General features: G+C 41.7%; 1 protein-coding gene across 1 annotated transcript in view; it reads left to right on the top strand.

Moving 5' to 3' along the window:
- Window positions 1-19,115, top strand: part of LOC120943545 (nodal modulator 3-like) — a 123,224-nt gene that overhangs the window by 62,090 nt on the left and 42,019 nt on the right. The window contains exons 18-23 of the mRNA XM_040356910.1: window positions 5,448-5,543; window positions 5,971-6,180; window positions 12,444-12,526; window positions 14,415-14,574; window positions 16,885-17,011; window positions 18,864-18,977. Of these exons, the coding sequence (XP_040212844.1) occupies window positions 5,448-5,543; window positions 5,971-6,180; window positions 12,444-12,526; window positions 14,415-14,574; window positions 16,885-17,011; window positions 18,864-18,977 (790 nt within the window). The remainder of the gene's footprint in view (window positions 1-5,447; window positions 5,544-5,970; window positions 6,181-12,443; window positions 12,527-14,414; window positions 14,575-16,884; window positions 17,012-18,863; window positions 18,978-19,115) is intronic.

The following is a 19,115-nucleotide window of genomic DNA, read 5'->3' as shown; positions in this document are numbered from 1 at the left end:
ATCCACAATATCTCCCAGGATATATGTAGACTATTGGTTTGTTTGGTTCTGAACTCATGTTAGTTGAGACAGCTGATCACATTGGCCTCTGTACAATGTAGGAGACAGGCTGACTCCTGCTGGAGGGCACAGTCACATTGGCAGGTTTAAGGGATTGGCTAATTGGCTCATGTTAATTAGGTTTCTGGTTACAGTTGTATTGTTGGAGTAATATGAGCAGGAGGTAGGAACCTCCTCTTCTACTGTATACAAGACTTGTATTCTGGTTCTAATAAAGAATCCATGTTCAGCAACTAAACAAGTATCATCTTGTTTTATGCTTGTAAGCGGTTGGAATATCTGATATCTATATTCAGACTGGGAGGAAGTGGTATATGACGAAGGCACTCAAGCGGCTTGTGGGACGTTTTCTTTCAAGTGTCTTTTGCTGTGATTGGCCAAAGCTAATCGCATGGTACAGATAGGCTGTGATTGATCCGGTCTGTATCATGTGATTACTGTGACCAATTACAGCTAGCAACACAATTTTGTATACAATGAATGGCATTAAAAAAATCATCAATTGTTCACAGCTGTATTGTTATCTGCTCTGATTGGAGTTCTACCTCCTAGTACCAATTTCTCTTCCTCCACTCTCCCCAACTCTTCTTCTCTTTTGACCAATCAGATTGTAGGAAAATTGCAGTGCTGATCTGCCACCCAGTATTGCCTGTATTTCAGTTTCCAACAAATCCTTGCAGTCCCCCCTCACAAATCCTTCCGCTGCCTTTTCAGAAATCCTGTACTCCTGTGGCCACTTTCTTGGAGGAGCAGAAGCTGCGGGAGGCTGAGAGACGTACAGCAGCAGTCTGTACCTAAACACAAACAATGCTGTACTCTGAAGTCTGGCCGCTGTACTGTAAAAATATGTGCACTCCCAGGCCATTATGTTAAAAAGCTTAGAAGTAGTGAGTGACCGGGAGATTCCTGTGACTGCTGTACTCAGTTGGAACAACCCTCCTTTCACCTACTAATATTACTGCCAGCCTGTATGATTCCTTGGAGCTCTTCATCTCTGCAAAAAGCCTGCCCCTATTCCTGTGTCCTCAGCCTGCTCTTTGAGCCTTGACAAGTTACGCAGTATAGTTGGGGCTCAACTGAAAATTTGGGGTATCACCACAGTGTGGTGCTGTGGATACCAAAGCAATATATGTGCCACACCGTATTGATTAGAGATACTATTGGAAAGATTGGTACTGGACTTTATAGGCAGCGGGATATACAGAATACAAATATTTTTATTACAAATTGATAAAAAAAAAAAAACCAGATAGACACTATTTAAAATCTTTACAAAGTAGTAATTGCCTATATGCCATTACAACACACAACCCATATACTAAAAATATAGGGCTAGATTCAGTAACACTTACGACGGGCGTATCGGTAGATACACCGTTGTAAGTCCGAATCCGCGCTGTCGCAATGCTCAAACTGAGAAACGCTTAAATGTTGCTAAGATACGACCGGCGTAAGTCTCCCACGCCGTCGTATCTTAGGGTGCGTATTTACGCTGGCCGCTAGGTGGCGCTTCCGCTGATTTCTGCTTAGAATATGCAAATGAGCTAGATACGCCGATTCAGAAACGTACGTGCGCCCGGCGGATTTTATTACGTTGTTTACGTAAGGCTTTTTCCGGCGTAAAGTTATGCCTGCTATATGAGGCATTGCCAATGTTAAGTATGGACGTCGGGACAGCGTCGCATTTTACGTTGTTTGCGCAAGTCGTTCGTGAATGCAGAACCTGCCTTACTAAGTTGCGGCGTAGCGTATCTGAGATACGCTACGCCTGCACAAAGTTACGGCGGGCTATCTGAATCTAGCCCCTAGTCCTTAATAATCAGATGTCCTTGTCCATTGAGGCAATAAATATTGTTCTATCAGGCTTGATGTGTGTTGGTCTCAGTGTGCAGTACTGTGCAGTGCTCTACATGTTGCGCGCATAAATGCTTCTTCAGGAGTCAAGGCATACATTCTATGTAAAATAGAAAATCAAACAAATCTTAAAACAAAAGACTGATATACATCCATAATCAATATACAACAGATATTGAAATAACACATGCTAACTGCTCATCAACCTGCATATACGAAACAGAGGATCACAAAGAAAAGTACAGCTAACTGTTCATCAGGTTGATACAGTTGGCATGTGTTATTTCAATATTTGTTGTATGTTGATTACTGATGTACATCATCTTTCGTTTTAAGATTTGTTTGTTTTTCTATTTTACATAGAATGTATGCCTAAGCTCCCGAAGAAGCGTTTATGCGGGTAACACGTAGAGCCGAGCTACTGCACACTGAGACCAGCTCGCACCAAGCACAATATTTATTGCCTCAACAAGGACATCTCTATGACTATTCAGGATTATATTTCTTGGTGTATGAGTTGTGTGTTGTAATGGCATATAGGCAATTCATACTTTGCAAAGATTTTAACAATTTGTAATGAAAATATTTTTATCCTGAATTCTGTGTATCTCATAGTCGGAGTTCAGGTTACACAGTATTTACAGGGCTAAAAGAACAGGCAGGCTGCAATAGCAGCAGAGAAGCCGTTGGGCAACCCGTCATTCCTTTTTATCAGAATCTCCCTTCAGTGTGAGCAGGAAAAGGGTTAGGCTCTGTGCAGGGAGGGTGTGCTTTTTTTGGCCTAGTGCACCCTACCTCACCTAACACCCCCCCCTAGCCACTATTACCCAACTGTGTCCCCTCACCACAATGTAAGCCGCCATTCTTCCCTCACTGTCCCCCAATCCCCCCACCCTCTTCTGCAATGTCAACCAGACCCCCCCTCACCCCACTGCACTCTGAAGCAGACCCTCCATCACCCTTTTTCTCACAATCTACCGATCTCTAACTTCCTTTCTTTCCACATCCATCACACTTGCATTCCTTCTCTCCTATTTTTACCACCCTCTGCACCTGCAGCCCCCTTTTTTTCGCACCTATTATGTATTTCCACACCCATTTTTTCCAATTCTTATCACTCTCTGCATTTACAGCTCCCTCTTTCAGCACCCATACCACGACACTTGCACTCCCACCTCTCACACCACACTCTGCGCCTGCACCTCCCTTCTCCCCCATCTACTCCTTTTCTCTTAAAATCCTCTGTGCCTGCGGCCCGGCCCCCCTTTCCTATCTTTCCTTTTTTACTCTTTGCAACACTGCATTCCCTTTATCACTGCACCTGTACCCCACCCCCTCACCACCTGTACCTGTGCATTATTACTTTCACTTCAACCAACGCACCTGCAGGATGCCCCTCTTACCCCTTTCCAGCATTCACCAATGTACCTGTGCAACCCCACACACTCTCGCACCCAATACTTGCATGTACACCTCCCTCTGCTCCCACTATCGTACCTGCACACTGATTTTCTGCGCTCTCCACCATGCCAGCACCCCTCTCCGCTCCCAACACCACACCTGTATTACTACAATTTCACCACCATGTCTGCACCTCCCTGCTCTCACCACTATGCCTGAAATGCACCTGTGCAGGCTTCTCACTGCCTCGCTTCAGTGTAGTGGGGGGGCAGTCCACATTCCTATCCTGCTCTCGTCACTGCGCCTTTTGCCCCTTCGTTCTCCAATATGCCTTCACTACCACCACTGTAGGTCCCCTCTTTCACCTCATGATTTGTAAGGTTTTACAACCACTTTAAGGAGTTGAGTCTATATCTGGAACACATAAGGATTTACTGGCATCTCTGTAGACAATCGTCTAATATTATGGTTTTGAGAATTGGCACTCTCCTATATTTGTGAATGGTTCTTGCTCTTGGCAGCAAAAAACTTGGGGCCAGATTCATGTAGAATTACGGCGGCATAACGTATCCCGTTTACGTTACTCCGCCGCAAGTTTTCAGCATAAGTGCTTGATTCACAAAACACTTACCTGTAAACTTGCGGCGGCGTAGCGTAAAGCCGTTTGGCGCAAGCCCGCCTAATTCAAATGGGGCGTGTACCATTTAAATTAGGCGCGTTCCCGCGCCGAACGTACTGCGCATGCTCCGTTTTTAAAGTTTCCCGCCGTGGTTTGCGCGAAATGACATCACCCGATGTAATGTTTTGAACGGCGACGTGCGTTACGTACTTTCGTATTCTCGGACGACTTACGGAAAAAAAAAATTGAAATTCGACGCGGGAACGACGGCCATACTTTAACATGGGCTGTCTAATGTTACACCAATCGCAACTTTACGATGGGAAAGTCCGACTAGCGACGACGTAAGAGAATGCGACGAACGCGCGTACCTTCGTGGATCGCCGTAAACAGCTAATTAGCATTCCTGACGCGGAAAACAACGCGAACTCCACCCAGCGGGTGCCGAAGTATTGCATCCTAAGATCCGAAGGCGTACGAAGCCGTACGCCTGTCGGATCTTAGCCAAATGCCGTCGTATCTTTTGTTTGTGAATTACAAATAAAGATACAACGCGGCAAATTTGAAAGTACGCCGGAGTATCAGCAGATACTCCGGCGTACTTTTTCTGTGAATCTGGACCTTGGTTTGCAACGCTATCACCTGGTCTCCTGTTTTCAAAGTTCGACCAGGCAGGCAGATATTCAAGTTTTTCTCCAATGCCGGTTTCAGGTGTTGTGTTCTTCAGGTGGCTCTTAAGCTGTAAGCTTTCTGTTGTTTTTCTGGGGTCTGTTAGCTTTGTTGCTATTTTTCTCACCCCTTTTTGAACTGCTTTTTGACATTCCTAAAGTCTAAAGAATTTCTGTGTCCAATGGATCAGAAAATAGAATGTTGTTTTCCCTTTTAAAATTCTTTATTTTTTGAAGGACAGGTCCATCTCCTCTGTTTGTTTTTTTTATGCTGTAAACAGGGACTAATAACCCAAAGAGAACCCAATCAAATAGCAAAAGAAAAATGGAAGCTCAAATTTGCAGATCAAATATAAAAAAAAAAAGGGGAGCAACGCACCCTGACTCCAAACCGTTAATTATAAATGCTACAGCATACGAAGAGCTTCATGTGTTTCTCCGGGAGAAAAAAAAAAAAGAAACAAATTCTAGAAACTTTAAATTAATCTAAAAATTACTATTTAGTTTACTATTCCAATAATAAATGTTGGACTGGCCCAGGACATTAAAAACAAGTAAACACACAAATTGTCCATTAGCCATGTCAACTTGAAGAATCGAGGTGTGGTCCAAAAACTCCCACAGACAAAATGGCCACACCCTGAATTATTAACCAAATTTCAAATCCATTAACCTTCAACTATAAGTAAAGTAGAATGAATACTTGTATAATTTAGGGTAATAGAATTAATAATGTTTTTTACTGTAAAAAAAAAAAAAAAGCTGTCTATAGTTGGCCTTTTAAATGGTATATCTTCATGCTTGTTCAAACCATTTTGTATAAAACTGTATTTTTTAATTTGCAGATCTTCACCCAGTATCCTCACTCTGACTGCAGTGCGACATCATGTCCTTGGGGTCATAACAGCTGATAAACTGATGGATGTCACTGTCACTATTAAGTATGTTTAATGCTTTGCAGCAAACTTGAGTTTCTTCTCAGAATGTCTGGGGCACTTCATTAACTGAATCCATTGTGTTATTGTTTTTTAATATAAAGTGTAGTGCAGAAATTTGTGTAAAATATAGAAAACTGGCGCTTGTATTAAACTTTTAACTGTGCTATGGAATCTTTTTTTTTAGCTCCATACTTTTGGTCCTTTTGTTTGTTTTAATACCGTTAAATGAAAATAGTAGGGGCAGGACTGTTCTCATTCATATGCTTTACTCTGAAAACATGAGGTTTGATCAGATTGCTTTTCTCAGTACTTAAACGGTAAATTTATTTTTATATGAAAACCCACAAACCTCATGCCCTGCAACTTAAAACTGTTTTTCTCGGTCAAGTTATTCAGTTATTTCTTCAACCACACGGTTATTCTCTTGCAGGTCTTCCATAGACAGTGAACCAGCTCTTGTATTGGGGCCATTAAAGTCTATCGAAGAGACACGTAGAGAGCAGCAGCTAGCGGAGATTGAGGCACGAAGGCTTGAGAGAGAAAAAGCCAATACAGAAGACACTGACATTCAGCCACCTGTCCAGGAAGTGGTGGATGAGCTTCAGGGGCCATTTTCCTATGAATTTTCCTACTGGGCAAGGTAGGATGTGCTTTATGGTTGTGATGCAGTCTACTATGAAAGGTGTGATCAGTGTGTGATGATATACTTTATGTGTTGTAAATGATTATAAGGAAGGGTGTTTGTAGTGCTGTTTTTCTAGATCTCATATTTTAATAACCAGATCTTAAACAATCTTCAGTTGCCTGGTTCTGTTAATATTGGGTTTACTTTCAGCGATCCAGAGGAAACAAAATGTAATTTTAAAGTATATACTAAGCCCACATGGTTAAAGCCACTGTTGTTAATACTTCTCAAACTGTGCGAGAGCGTGTGCGCGCGCGCACACATTTTTTTTTATGTTCAGTATGGGAATCGTCATCTGTAGTCTCTTAACCATAGGTTATATAGAACATCACATGCCTAAAAAAAATGAAAGCTGCAAGAATATTCCCTTTATAATCCCTCCCCCTCACTCACAGCTGGTCTCCTTTTTATGTTTCTTTACTGTGCAGTGATCCAAGGCTCCCTACATAGTAAAGCAAAGTGATCCCTGGATGCCTACCTTGGTGCAGCAGCCTACAGTGTCTGACACAGAAGGCCCAACCCTTCCGTCTCCACAGCAGCAAAGATTGTAAATATCCCTATGGGGGCATTCTTGCACAATACATAGCAGATCACAAGTGTAGGGGTTTAAGGGATCAGGTCGCCTCTCTAGTTTAGACTCAGAACACGGCCTCTGGAAGGCGTGAGGGGCTTGTTCCTAGCTTATTAACATAAAACCTTTCGTACTCTCTTGGTCCATTTACTTTTGCATTGGTTGCTTACACTCTGCCTGTGGAGAAGATAGATGAGGGTGATCTCAACCCCTCCTGCTTGGGAAGTGGGCCAGGATAAGATACATTCAACTGAAGTTTTATCCAAACTTAAGGATACCATTGCTACTCTTATCAAGAAGAGCTTCATGCAAAAGTGGATATCCCCTGTAGTGGACCTTGCAGTCACTTGTCTTAACAAGATGCTTCCTATCCTTTAATCCTGTATTCAAGGACCCAGTAGATACAAGGTTAGAGGCCTTCTTTAAAGTGTAACTTTAGTCAGAAAATTAAGTCCTGCTAGGTCACTTCAGGCTGGCCCCTTTTGCAAGTATAGCTATGCAAAACATAAATACTGTATCGGCGTATAACACGCAAAGGTTTATAACACACACCCTAACTTTAAGAGGGAAGTTTCAGGAAAAAAACTGTCCACGGCCCCCTGCGTATAACACGCAGGCACAGTTTACCCTCTATTTTCAGGGTAAAAAAGTGAGTGTTATACACCAATAAATACAGTAAGTGCCTATACTGTTTAAAATCCAGTAATACACTGTTTCAACCTGCTCTGCACATGCTCAGTTGCTCTTTATTTTTAGGCACTGCCGAGTTTGTAGAGGCCAATCTGCTGATAGTCTTGGGCTGCATTCACACCTGAGCGTAGCGTTATGCCGCGATTTTGCAGCGTTTTTTACCGCGATTTTGGACAGGTCTAGTCACCAATGTTACAAACAGAAAAACGCCCAAATACGCTCAATTCGAGGGTCCAGAACTTGTTTGAGCTTCAGGCGTTCGGCGTCAGGCGTTTTGGAGTGGAGATGTGAACCATCTCCATTGAGAATAATGTATTTTGGAGCTTGATGCTTCAGGCGACAAAACGCTCAGGTGTGAATGCAGCCTTAGCCCCCGTTCACACCTAGGCGTATATACGCCTGTAGTGCGACGCCGCAGCAGCCCCCAAGACGCTGGAGGGATGATTTCACATTGCCCTCTATGGAGACGGTTCACATCTCCACGCCGAACGCCGTACGCCTGCCGCCTGAAAACAAGTCCCGGACCTTTTTTTCAGGCGGCGTTCGGCATAGGAGATGTGAACCATCTCCATAGAGGGGGTAAGGCTGCATTCACAATCGCGGCGTTTTGTCGCCGGAAATCGCGGTACAAAACGCCGCAATTTGTCGCCGCAATTCGCGGGACAAAACGCCGCGATTTTGTACGCCAAGGTGTGAATGCAGCCTTAAAGTGAAATGAAACCCCCCTATCCTTTATAGCCAAGGAAGCTGCCTGAGTGATCAGTTTTGACAGCAGCCATTTGATGGTTTGACAGTTTGGTTGAGGACACAATGTGACAGTTGGCAATCCTGGCATTCCAGCAATATAACTGTTTTTTGAAACTGCTAAATCGATGGGTTACAACCTGGAATTAACATGGATTGTTTGAGGATTTGCATCATTAAATTTATAGAACATAACCACAACTTTTGTAGATTTTTTTATTTTTTTTATTATTATTGTAAAGCAAACAACAAATAGGACAAAATGGCAGAAAAAGTCAATGTGCATACAGTGGGGATCGAAAGTTTGGGCACCCCAGTTAAAAATTTGTATTTAATGTGCATAACGAAGCCAAGGAAAGATGGAAAATCTCCAAAAGGCATCAAATTACAGATTAGACATTCTTATAATATGTCAAAAAAAGTTAGATTTTATTTCCATCATTTACACTTTCAAAATTGCAGAAAACAAAAAAATGGCGTCTGCAAAAGTTTGGGCACCCTGCAGAGTTAATCTTGTACTGCTTCCTTTGGCAAGTATCACAGCTTGTAAACGCTTTTTGTAGCCAGCCAAGAGTCTTTCAATTCTTGTTTGAGGTATCTTTGCCCATTCTTCCTTACAAAAGTCTTCCAGTTCTTTTGAGATTTCTGGCCTGTCTGTCACGCACTGCTCTTTTAAGGTCTATCTATAGATTTTCAATTATGTTGAGGTCAGGAGATTGTGAAGCCCATGGCAAAACCTTCAGTTTATGCCTCTTGATGTAATCCCCCGTGGATTTTGAGGTGTGATTAGGATCATTATCCATTTGTAGTAGGGTTGTCCCGATACCACTTTTTTAGGACTGAGTACAAGTACCGATACTTTTTTTTTTATGTACTCGCCGATACCGAATACCTATACTTTTTTTAAATATCCCCCCACATATTGCAGCCATGTCCCCCCACATATTGCAGCCATGTCCCCCCACATATTGCAGCCATGTCCCCCCACATATTGCAGCCATGTCCCCCCACATATTGCAGCCATGTGCCCCCACATATTGCAGCCATGTCCCCCCACATATTGCAGCCATGTCCCCCCACATATTGCAGCCATGTCCCCCATACCTTGATGATGCCGCACGTGCCGCCGTTAATCAGCGTGCGGGGAACATTACAGCTTTCGTTTGAATAGCTGTATCCCCGCCGCGTATAGACACTCCCCCTTGCGCGGGATTGGACAGATCATCCGTCCAATCCCGCGCAAGGGGGAATGTCTATACGCGGCGGGGATACAGCTATTCAAACTAAAGCTGTAATGTTCCCCGCACGCTGATTAACGGCGGCTTTGCGGTTTGTGGGGGGGGGGGGACAAGTATTCTATTTCAGTATCGGGAGTACGAGTACTCCTGCAAATACCCGGTATCGGTACCGATACTGGTATCAGTATCGGGACAACCCTAATTTGTAGAAGCTATCCTATTTAACTTCAGCTTTTTCACAGATGGCATCAAGTTACCATCCAAAATTTGCTGAAATTTTATTGAATCCATTTTTCCTTCTACTCTTGAAATGTTCCCTGTGCCTCGTGAAATGTTCCCTGTGCCACTGGCTGCAATGATTGATCCACCCCCATGCTTAACAGTTGGACAGAGGTTCTTTTCATTAAATTCTGTGCCCTTTCTTCTCCAAATGTACCTTTGCTCATTCCGGCCAAAAAGTTCTATTTTAACCTCATCGGTCCACAGAACATGTTTCCAAAATGCATCAGGCTTGTCTATATGTTCATTTGCAAAGTTCAAACGCTGATTTTTGTGGTGAGGACGTAGAAGAGGTTTTTTTCTGATGACTCTTCCATGAAGACCATATTTTTGTACAACTATCTCTTTATAGTGGAATAGTGTACCACAACTCCAGTGTCTGCCAGATCTTTCTGGAGGGATCGTGCAGTCAAACGTGGGTTTTGAATTGCTTTTCTCACATATTTTTCTTGGTCTTCCAGACCTTGCTTTAACTTCCACTGTTCCTGATGACTGCCATTTCTTAATTACATTCCGAACAGAGGATATTGACATCTGAAAACGCTTTGCTATCTTATAGCCTTCTCCAGTTTGTGAGCGTCAACTATTTTCAGTTTTCTAGACAACTGCTTAGAAGAACCCATGGTGCTGATTGTTGGGGCAAGGTCAGATGAGTCTGGGCATTTAAGACCTTTGAGATTGACATCACCTGGTCTTCCCAGACGATGATTGAGAACAATCCATGACACTGGCAGGTCTCAGTTTTGCAGTGCATGCTATAAATTCTGCAGGGTGCCCAAACTTTTGCAGACGCCATTTTTTTGTTTTCTGTAATTTTGAAAGTGTAAATGATGGAAATAAAATCTAACTTTTTTTTACATATTATAAGAATGTCTAATCTGTAATTTGATGCCTTTTGGAGATTTTTCCATCTTTCCTTGGCTTCGTTATGCACATTAATACAATTTTTTACCTGGGGTGCCCAAACTTTCGATTACCACTGTAACTATTTACCCCCCCCCCCCCAAAGTCAATACTTTCTTTCCATTTGGTTATGATAGATTTGATGGTGCTCCTAGGGATCATCAAAGATTTGGATATTTTTTTTTATAACCTAACCCTGACTTGTACTTCTCAACATTGTCCCTTACTTGTTCCTTGGTCTTCATGGCAGTGTTTGCTTAGTGGTGCCTCTTGCTTAGGTGTTGCAGCCTCTGGGGTCTTTCAAAAAGGTGTGTGTGTATATGTAATGACAGATTCTGTGACACTTAGATTGCACACAGGTGGACATCATTTCACTAATTATGTGACTTCTGAAGATAATTGGTTGCACCAGAGATTTTTATGGGCTTCGTAACAAAGGGAATGAATACATACGCACATGCCAATTATAATTTTTTTTATTACTGAAAAATTGTTTTATGTATATTTTTCTAATTTTACTTCACCAACTTAGACTATTGTGTTCTGATCCATCACATATAATTCAGATTAAAAAAAACATTTAACTAAAGACTGTAATGTAACAAAATAGGTAAAACGCCAAGGGGGGTGAATCCTTTTGCAAGACACTGTAAGTTGTTCTTTGATTTTCTGCTGTTCAGGAGCTCTGGGCTTCGGCAATGGCAGCCTCCAGCAAGAAGAAACAGGGCTATTGGAGGCAATTTACAGCACACACTAATTTTGGTGGCAAAATTATTAATGTGAAATGTATTTTCCTTGTTAAAGATTATTTTTTATCGAGTTGTTATAGATAAAGTTCTGCTTTTAAGGCCCTTATTGGCTAGCGGGCCCTACCATGCAACCTGTGGTTGCTTCCATTGCAGCTTGCCAAGCTCTTGCTGCCTGGAATAAGCACATGACCAGGGACATTGGTGAAGTACTAATTTTGACTAACAGCTTTGTCTTGTAGAGGGCCCTTCTTAGTGTAACAAAACACTAGTGTTTCCTAGTATTACAAGACAAGGTTGTCCTGAAGCCTAAAGCCCTTTTTCTCCTTTCATGGTGGTTTCCGCCTTCCACCAGAACATTGTCTTTCATTGCTACAAAACTGAGCCTAGCTGCTAGAGGAATGTCCCACCAGTTTTCTTGTTTGCCAATCACCAGATGGTAGCTGCATAAAACCCATTGTTAAAGAGTAAAGTTCTGGTGTCCTGTACTCCAAGACAGATTTTACTGGTAAGTTGAGTTGGTAGTAACTGATAATTAAATGACAGATTATAAAAATAGCAGTCTCAAGGTCTCTCTCGGGTTCCATTTATTTCCACAAGAGAATCAAATTGCAGACATCATGGTCTTGCAGTTCTCTACCAGGCAGAATGTGAACAGGTTAAATGGTTAAAAAAAAGTAACTTCTGGGATGTGCAGCTGGCAGCGGGCTTTAGCCTGCTGTTGGCTGAAAACGGGTCACAGGAGAAGTACAGCCAAATGAGTTTTTGCTGTACTTTTCCTTTTTAATACTGCCTTATTTTGTATAATGGTTCCTTTGTGCAAACAAATATTGTGATGGGCATGTGACTGATCAAGGTAGTTGTATGTCAGTTTGTGAAGCTTTAGTAAGTATGCATGATTGACAGGCAAATGGTAATGTGCACAGAATATGTAATTTTGTGAAAATAAATGTACTGGAATTATGCATAGTTTAGTGGTCTTTTACTGACTCTTGTTTTATATTTTTCTTTGTTATTAACGTTGGCTTTTTTTTTTTTAATTTTTAGATCTGGCGAGAAGATTACAGTTACACCATCATCTAAAGAACTTTTGTTCTACCCGCCTTCTGTGGAGGCTGTTGTTAGTGGAGGTAATTACATTTTTATTTTTTAAGCAGCTTTTGGTGGCTTTGTAAAAGATACCACTATCTCCATGCCACGCTGTTTCACCAATAGACCTCCTGTGGCTAATACCTGCGCCGAGCATCAAACCCATAGAAGTCTTTTCAAAATCTTAAAGTGGTTGTAAATCTCATTCATGAAATCTTCTAAGTGTCGTTTCTCTCTGGTACTTTATTTCTCTGTTATCAGCATGAGTTTTGAGAGAAGTTTTCGGACACATGAGATAAAACTTGTGTCAGGGAGGGAGCTCAGCAGGCAGCTTGTCTATTCACAACACAGTTCTTCTGCTGTGTGGAGGGGAATGTGTTCCTTTCCACCAATCTGCTCTCACACCATGTAACTGCAGCCTCCCCACCCCTCCTCTGTGTTCCCGACAGATGAAGGATTTTAACACTTTTCTGCTCTTTTGAAGGGGTGTAGGGAAGAGAGGTTTTACTTGTTTATCTGCACCCCTATCTATGAGAATGTGTTTAATCTCTGTATCATCTGAGGCTGTTCACTCCCATGGGTGGGTATATGTGAGGGTTTACAACTACTTTAAACATGCAGACACACAAATCTTTCAGACAGGAAAATCTAGAAATGCCTCTTGCTGGAATTCAAAATGAAAGTCACATTTGCACAGGAATCTCCTCTCCCCACCCTATGTCATTTTGGTGAAACTAACGTTTCAGTTCCACATCCTGATGATGATATGATTTTGGTTGTTTTGGTTATTTTGTGCAAAATTGATTTACAACTTTTATTGAGCTGGGTAAAAACAGGCTGGGAATAGTATTTACAAATGTGTGATCTTTTTGTATATAACAGCTGTTCAAGCCTAAGGGCCAGTTCACACCAGATGCAGTTCAGGTCTGTGTGCTTTTTTATTCTGCACTAAAAATGCATGCACAGTGTTTTCCATGTATTCCAATGGCCCTAGTTCACACCATGCGGTCAGTTTCCGGTGCAGAAACAGACTGCATGGTGTGAACAAGAGCCGTTGGAATACATGGAAAACATTGTGCATGCATTTTGCGCAGAATAAAAGCACACAGAACTGCGTCTGTTGTGAACTAGCACTAACTCCAGGTTTCTTGTGACTGCTTGAAAGTCTACAATCGCACCTGGAAAGCCTATTTTGGTGTGAGGCTATGACATTCCATCCTATGAAGTTTTATGTGGGACACATCCTGTCCTTTCTACAGCCTGGTCAAAATTGGCATCTAACCTTGAGTTCCATCAAGAGACAAATTTTCTTGGTTGTGCTATTTCAGAGACTTTTGGCCTCTCATTACCTAGTTAAAGTCTAACTCCAGGTGTCTTATGACATTATACAGCTCGTTTGAGACAACATTTCTTCACGTTTGTTTATAAAACCACCTTGAGGATGGACTCGTAAGTGAAGCCTAGCACATACGACTCATTTTTTTTTTTTCCATTCAACCCAACAGGGCTGAACGAAAAAAAAAAAAAAAGTGACAACTTAGGAGGAGCCACTGTACCATGTCCCCCCCTGCTGTGCTGTTGTGTCCTGACAGAACATTACGGTCAGCGTTCTCAGCCATTGGCTAAAGGTGTTGATCAGGAGATGATCGGCAGACCTTTTTCGATCATGCGCTTCGACTGAAGCTGGCAGAACGGCCAGCTTCTGACGGACCGGCTGGAGTACACACAGGCCGAATTTTGCGCAGTTTCAATTGAGCCGGTCGATGCCGCCCGACATTCGAACCCATCGGTACTATGCTTAAGTGTCCCACAATGCTATAATAATGATTGTTCATGCCCTAATTTTTTTAGTGCGTAATTTGTGCTAATATATGTTTCTTAAACTTTGCAGTTTACATTGAAAAATTGTGTTTTCTTACTGCATTTCAGAAAGCTGTCCAGGAAAGCTCATAGAAATTCTTGGAAAGGCTGGATTGTTTCTTGAAGGTCAGATACACCCAGAGTTAGAGGGTGTTGAAATTGTAATTAGTGAGAAAGGGGCAGCTTCACCTCTAATCACCGTTTTTACTGATGACAAAGGTTCATACAGGTTAGTAGTACCCTGTTTTGTTTCTTCTTTGTTAAGATGTTTGAATCCATGATACAAGGCTATCAAAATATGAACCTAATAATAAAAAACAAACAGATGGGGAATTGTTGGATCTATTTGCTTTTTATTGTTGTCTATGTCCCCATTGGACAATTTCATTTGTAGAAAGAAACACTGACCGCAAAATAACCTGATATGGGTTCTAACCATCTTATACTTTTAAAACAAGCCTTATCAACTGGGATGCTGTGGCAAAAGGACAAACTGATCTGAGACACTCTGTGTTAATTTCTCTATACAGACAGGTGAGGAAGAATACAGCCCACGTCTCCTCCTGGCTCTTTCCTTCTTTCTGCTGCTATCTGTACTTCTGTCAGCAACCTAGAATGTTTAGTGGGCCACCTGTCCATGTCCTACCAACCGTTGACATATCCGGTTGCTAAGGACACGAAAGGTGCACATGCAGCATTTTGGGTTTCTAACAGGAGTGCAGACAGCAGGAGAGGGCCAGGAAGAGGCTGCGAGCTGTGCTCTCTCCCTTATGTCTGTGTACAGAAGTTAAAACGGACTGTAGAGGGGTTTATTATCACCCACCATTCACCTCTACACACTACTCCTGTCACGGCAGCAGAAATTGTGGGTTGGAGTGGTAATCAAACCCTGTACAGCCCCGATCTGGAATTTGTTTGAGGGTGGGGGGAATTAATGGTAGGAGGGAGGATCTAGCAAATGCATATGCTTTTGCGCCAGCTAAACAACATACTTACCAGTACCATGTTTTTTGTAATATATATTTTGTGCACTTGGATGCACCTCCTGGTGTGAACGAGCCACCAGACTGGTGTACCCCAGGATTGTGCATAACTCTAAAGTGTGCCTTGACTAAAAAAAAGATTGAAAAACACTGCTGTTGTAAGACTATAAAATCTGCACTTCAAGCAGGCGAACCTTGTACATTTAAAAAAGGCTACATTCGATTTTAATTCTTTTTTTTTTTTTTTTTTTTTTTTATTTAGTTACGATTTATTGTAAATGAACCATATATTGCTGCATGGATATATTTTTTTGTAAATATTTATTTGTAGGCACAGCCTAAGATTTTGTCTGACTCCTACTTTTTTTAGCTTTTTATTTTTTTGGGGGACCACACTGGTCCCCCAAATCCCAAGATTCATTGTGAGCCCACTACCCTGCAATGGCAGTATCTACGGGTTGGGTCGAGGTGTCTTTGGTCCCCCCTCCCCCTTTTAAAAGTTAGGGGTCTTAAGCTTGCCATACACTTTTTTTTTTTTTTTTCTTTTCTTGTTCAGCCAGTGGGCACAACGATACAAAATCTAACAGTTCCCTCTATCCACACAAATGATGACTGAATGAAATGGTGGATGGAGGAACCCCCCTCGCGGGGACATTGTATTCTGATAGCAGGACCTCTGTCAGAATACACTGATCAGCAACCGCAGTCACTGATAGACAAAAAGTTTACAAAATCAAAAATAAAAGTTTACAGCGTGTTTCTTTGTCAGAAGTTGATCAAACAATCGACTTCTGTTAAACAGGGATGGTTACACGCTAAATGAAATTTGGCCAGTCCCTGCTAAACTGGCTAAATTTTAATCCGTATATTGCAAAAAACTAAAGGTTTGAGACATATATTGCAGAACGTGTCACCACATCCAATACTGATTGAGCAAAAACAGAAGAAAGAAGAAATTATCCCAAATAGGAAAGAGAAATGGCCTCGTATTTATGTAAAAATATATAATTTATTTAAATCGCATAAAAAACCCCCGCATATATTAGGAAAAAATGTAATATAAATACATCCATTGGCGCTGACACTGTATGCTTGGCCTTCAAGCCAGAAGGAATCTTCTTTGACTACCTGGCGTATTGGTCTCATAGCACATCCATGCGACTTCCCTGTTTCAGCCTTCTTATCTGTTCTCTCGCATGAGACGGTGTACTTTTCCAGACATCTTCATGCATTTATATTACCGTGTGTGTGTGTGTGTGTGTGTGTGTGTGTGTTTTTTCTTTATGTGATTTAAATAAAGTATATATTTTTACCTAAATACAAGACCATTCCTCTTTCCCTATTTGGGATCATAGTGGCAACATTTAAAGTCCATTTTCCTCTTTTTCTCTTTTTTTTTCTGTTTTTGTTTAATCAGTATATTACTAGCTTTAAGGCACAATTGCAACTGCAGTACTTTTTTCTTTCTATCCGTATTTCAATGCCCTTTTACCGCATGTGCCATCATTTTCTTGTTCTTTATTTTATAACTTTTGACGTGTATGCTCTGTCCACAGTGTAGGGCCATTACATAGTGACTTGGAGTATACCATTTCTGCTCAAAAGGAAGGTTTCGTTTTGACTGCTGTTGATGGAGCAATTGGGGACTTCAATGCATTTGCACTTGCAGGAGTCACTTTTGAGGTAAGTCATTGTGAATTGGCTAACTTTCTTGGAAGTTTATTCCTTTGTTACATTATATTGCATGTAACCTTTTTGCTGCAAGAGCACTTATTCCTTATTTTCACATACCCGTTAAAATGTGCATTTTTGGCTTAAATTCCAAAACGCTATTTCTTAATTGAAACAGTACACAACACAGGCCCCTTTAAATTCTGACCATGGTTTGTTGCCAGTGTCAGGTGAGGACATCAGTAAACAGGCGTTAGGACAGCCCCCCGCCCCCCCCCCCCCCTTCTTCCCAGCAATTTTGCCAGAGTCCTGAGTTGGGATGACTCCTGTCTTCCTGTCTAAGCCGCAGTTTGGAGACCACTGGAGTAAAGACTTTGGTTCTTTACATGGAGAAATTCCTTCTCCTGACTACATCAACCCCACTGTGACAATAGGATTGCAACTTTCACATCAGTCACCCCTCTTCAGCGCCTCGAGGAACTGTAACCGAACCCTGCCACATGGAAGATGCGGCACTAGCCTGTAATGTCACCTCCAGAGCTGAATTCTGATTGGTGCTCACCAACAGTACAACTTGTGTATTTTCTGCAAGGTTTACCATTGCACATAGAAGACATAATTTGCTTGGTGCAAGGCTGGAAAGTTTTTTGTTCCAGGAAGTTTTTGGTGGGACAAATCCAGGCCATTCTGCAAATTTACTTGGTCAGATCTTGATACTTGAAAGACTGCTAACTTCCCATCCCTTTTAATTCCTGGGATATTTGTATATTTTTTTTATTTATTTTTGTTTTCACCTTGGGAAACATGTTACACCTTTTATTTGGAGTGGAAGATGTAACCTGTTCCATCGCCTATCTTCTCCTCCCATTTCCCTCACTGTGACAGTGACCAGGGCATTTTCTCCCTGCACCCGCTGTCAAAATGTATAAAGGGCTCCAGCCACACAGCCGTGTCACTCATTCACAGAGTTCAGAGCCCCCTCTCTCCCCTTATTGTCCGGCTGACTTTGACAGCTGCGAGAGCCAATGGCGCTGCTGCTCTGTCTCAACCAATCGGGAGGAGTGTCTTGGATGGCTGAGAGAATCGTGGATATTGCTGGAGAGAGGAGGGGCTCAGGTAGGTAATTAGGCGAGTGCTGGAGGGGCTGCTACTCACAGAAGATTTTTTTATCTTAATGCATAGAATGCATTAAGATAAACCTTTTGCCTTTACAACTCCTTTTAACTCACATTTTTGGATGGCACAGTAAACTGTTCAGACAGTGATTTTTGGAAGTATTTCTGAGCCCATGCAGTGATGTGGATCACAGAAACGTTCCTGTTTTTAATGCAATACCATCGGAGGGCCTGATTGTAAAGTGCTGCTCAAATTCATGGCATCATAGAAGTACCTGTAATAAATATTTTTATTTAAAAATTTTAGATGCAGCTTATTACAGATTGGTGAACCTCTGCCAATCTTTACTTTTGAGACTCTATAATACTTTTTATACCCAAACATGTTACCTGTTGCCAATTAACCTAATTAGTTGCAAAATGTTCTTCCAGCTGCTCTTTGTTAGTACCACTTTGCCAGCTTTTGGTTGCCTTGTCCAAATGTGTTGTTGCAATCAATTTCAAAGGTCCCTTATGTTTTCTTAAAATGGTAGATTCTCTCAGTTTAAACATTTGACATGGTTGCTATTGTGAATAAAATATGGATTTATGATATTTACAAATCTTTGCATTCAGTTTTTTATGTAGATTTTACAGTGCTCCATATTTTTGGTAATTGGGGTTGTAATGTATGAAGAATAGTAGTATTCAGAAATGAGGCCCCATGTGCTTATTAAAGGAAAAAAATGTTTTTTTTTGTTTCTGAGCAGATCCTGTCAGAAGATGAGCAGCCTTTGCCTGGTGTCCTTCTATCTCTCAGCGGTGGTATGTTCCGGTCAAACCTGCTAACCCAAGAAAACGGGATGCTGACATTTTTAAATCTGGTAAATTTTGTCTCCATCACTGCTGCACTTGAAATTAAAGTATATATTTGCTCTTAAAAAGCCAAATATCCAAACACCGTGTAGCACATACATTTGGTTGTCTGGTTGCTGTATTTTCCAGCCACATAAAATGTCTAC

The sequence above is a fragment of the Rana temporaria genome, chromosome 6, assembly GCF_905171775.1.
Source record: "Rana temporaria chromosome 6, aRanTem1.1, whole genome shotgun sequence".
Lineage (NCBI taxonomy): Eukaryota > Metazoa > Chordata > Amphibia > Anura > Ranidae > Rana > Rana temporaria.
Note: the sequence above shows the minus strand (reverse complement) of the source record. Positions and strands in the feature narration are given on the sequence as shown.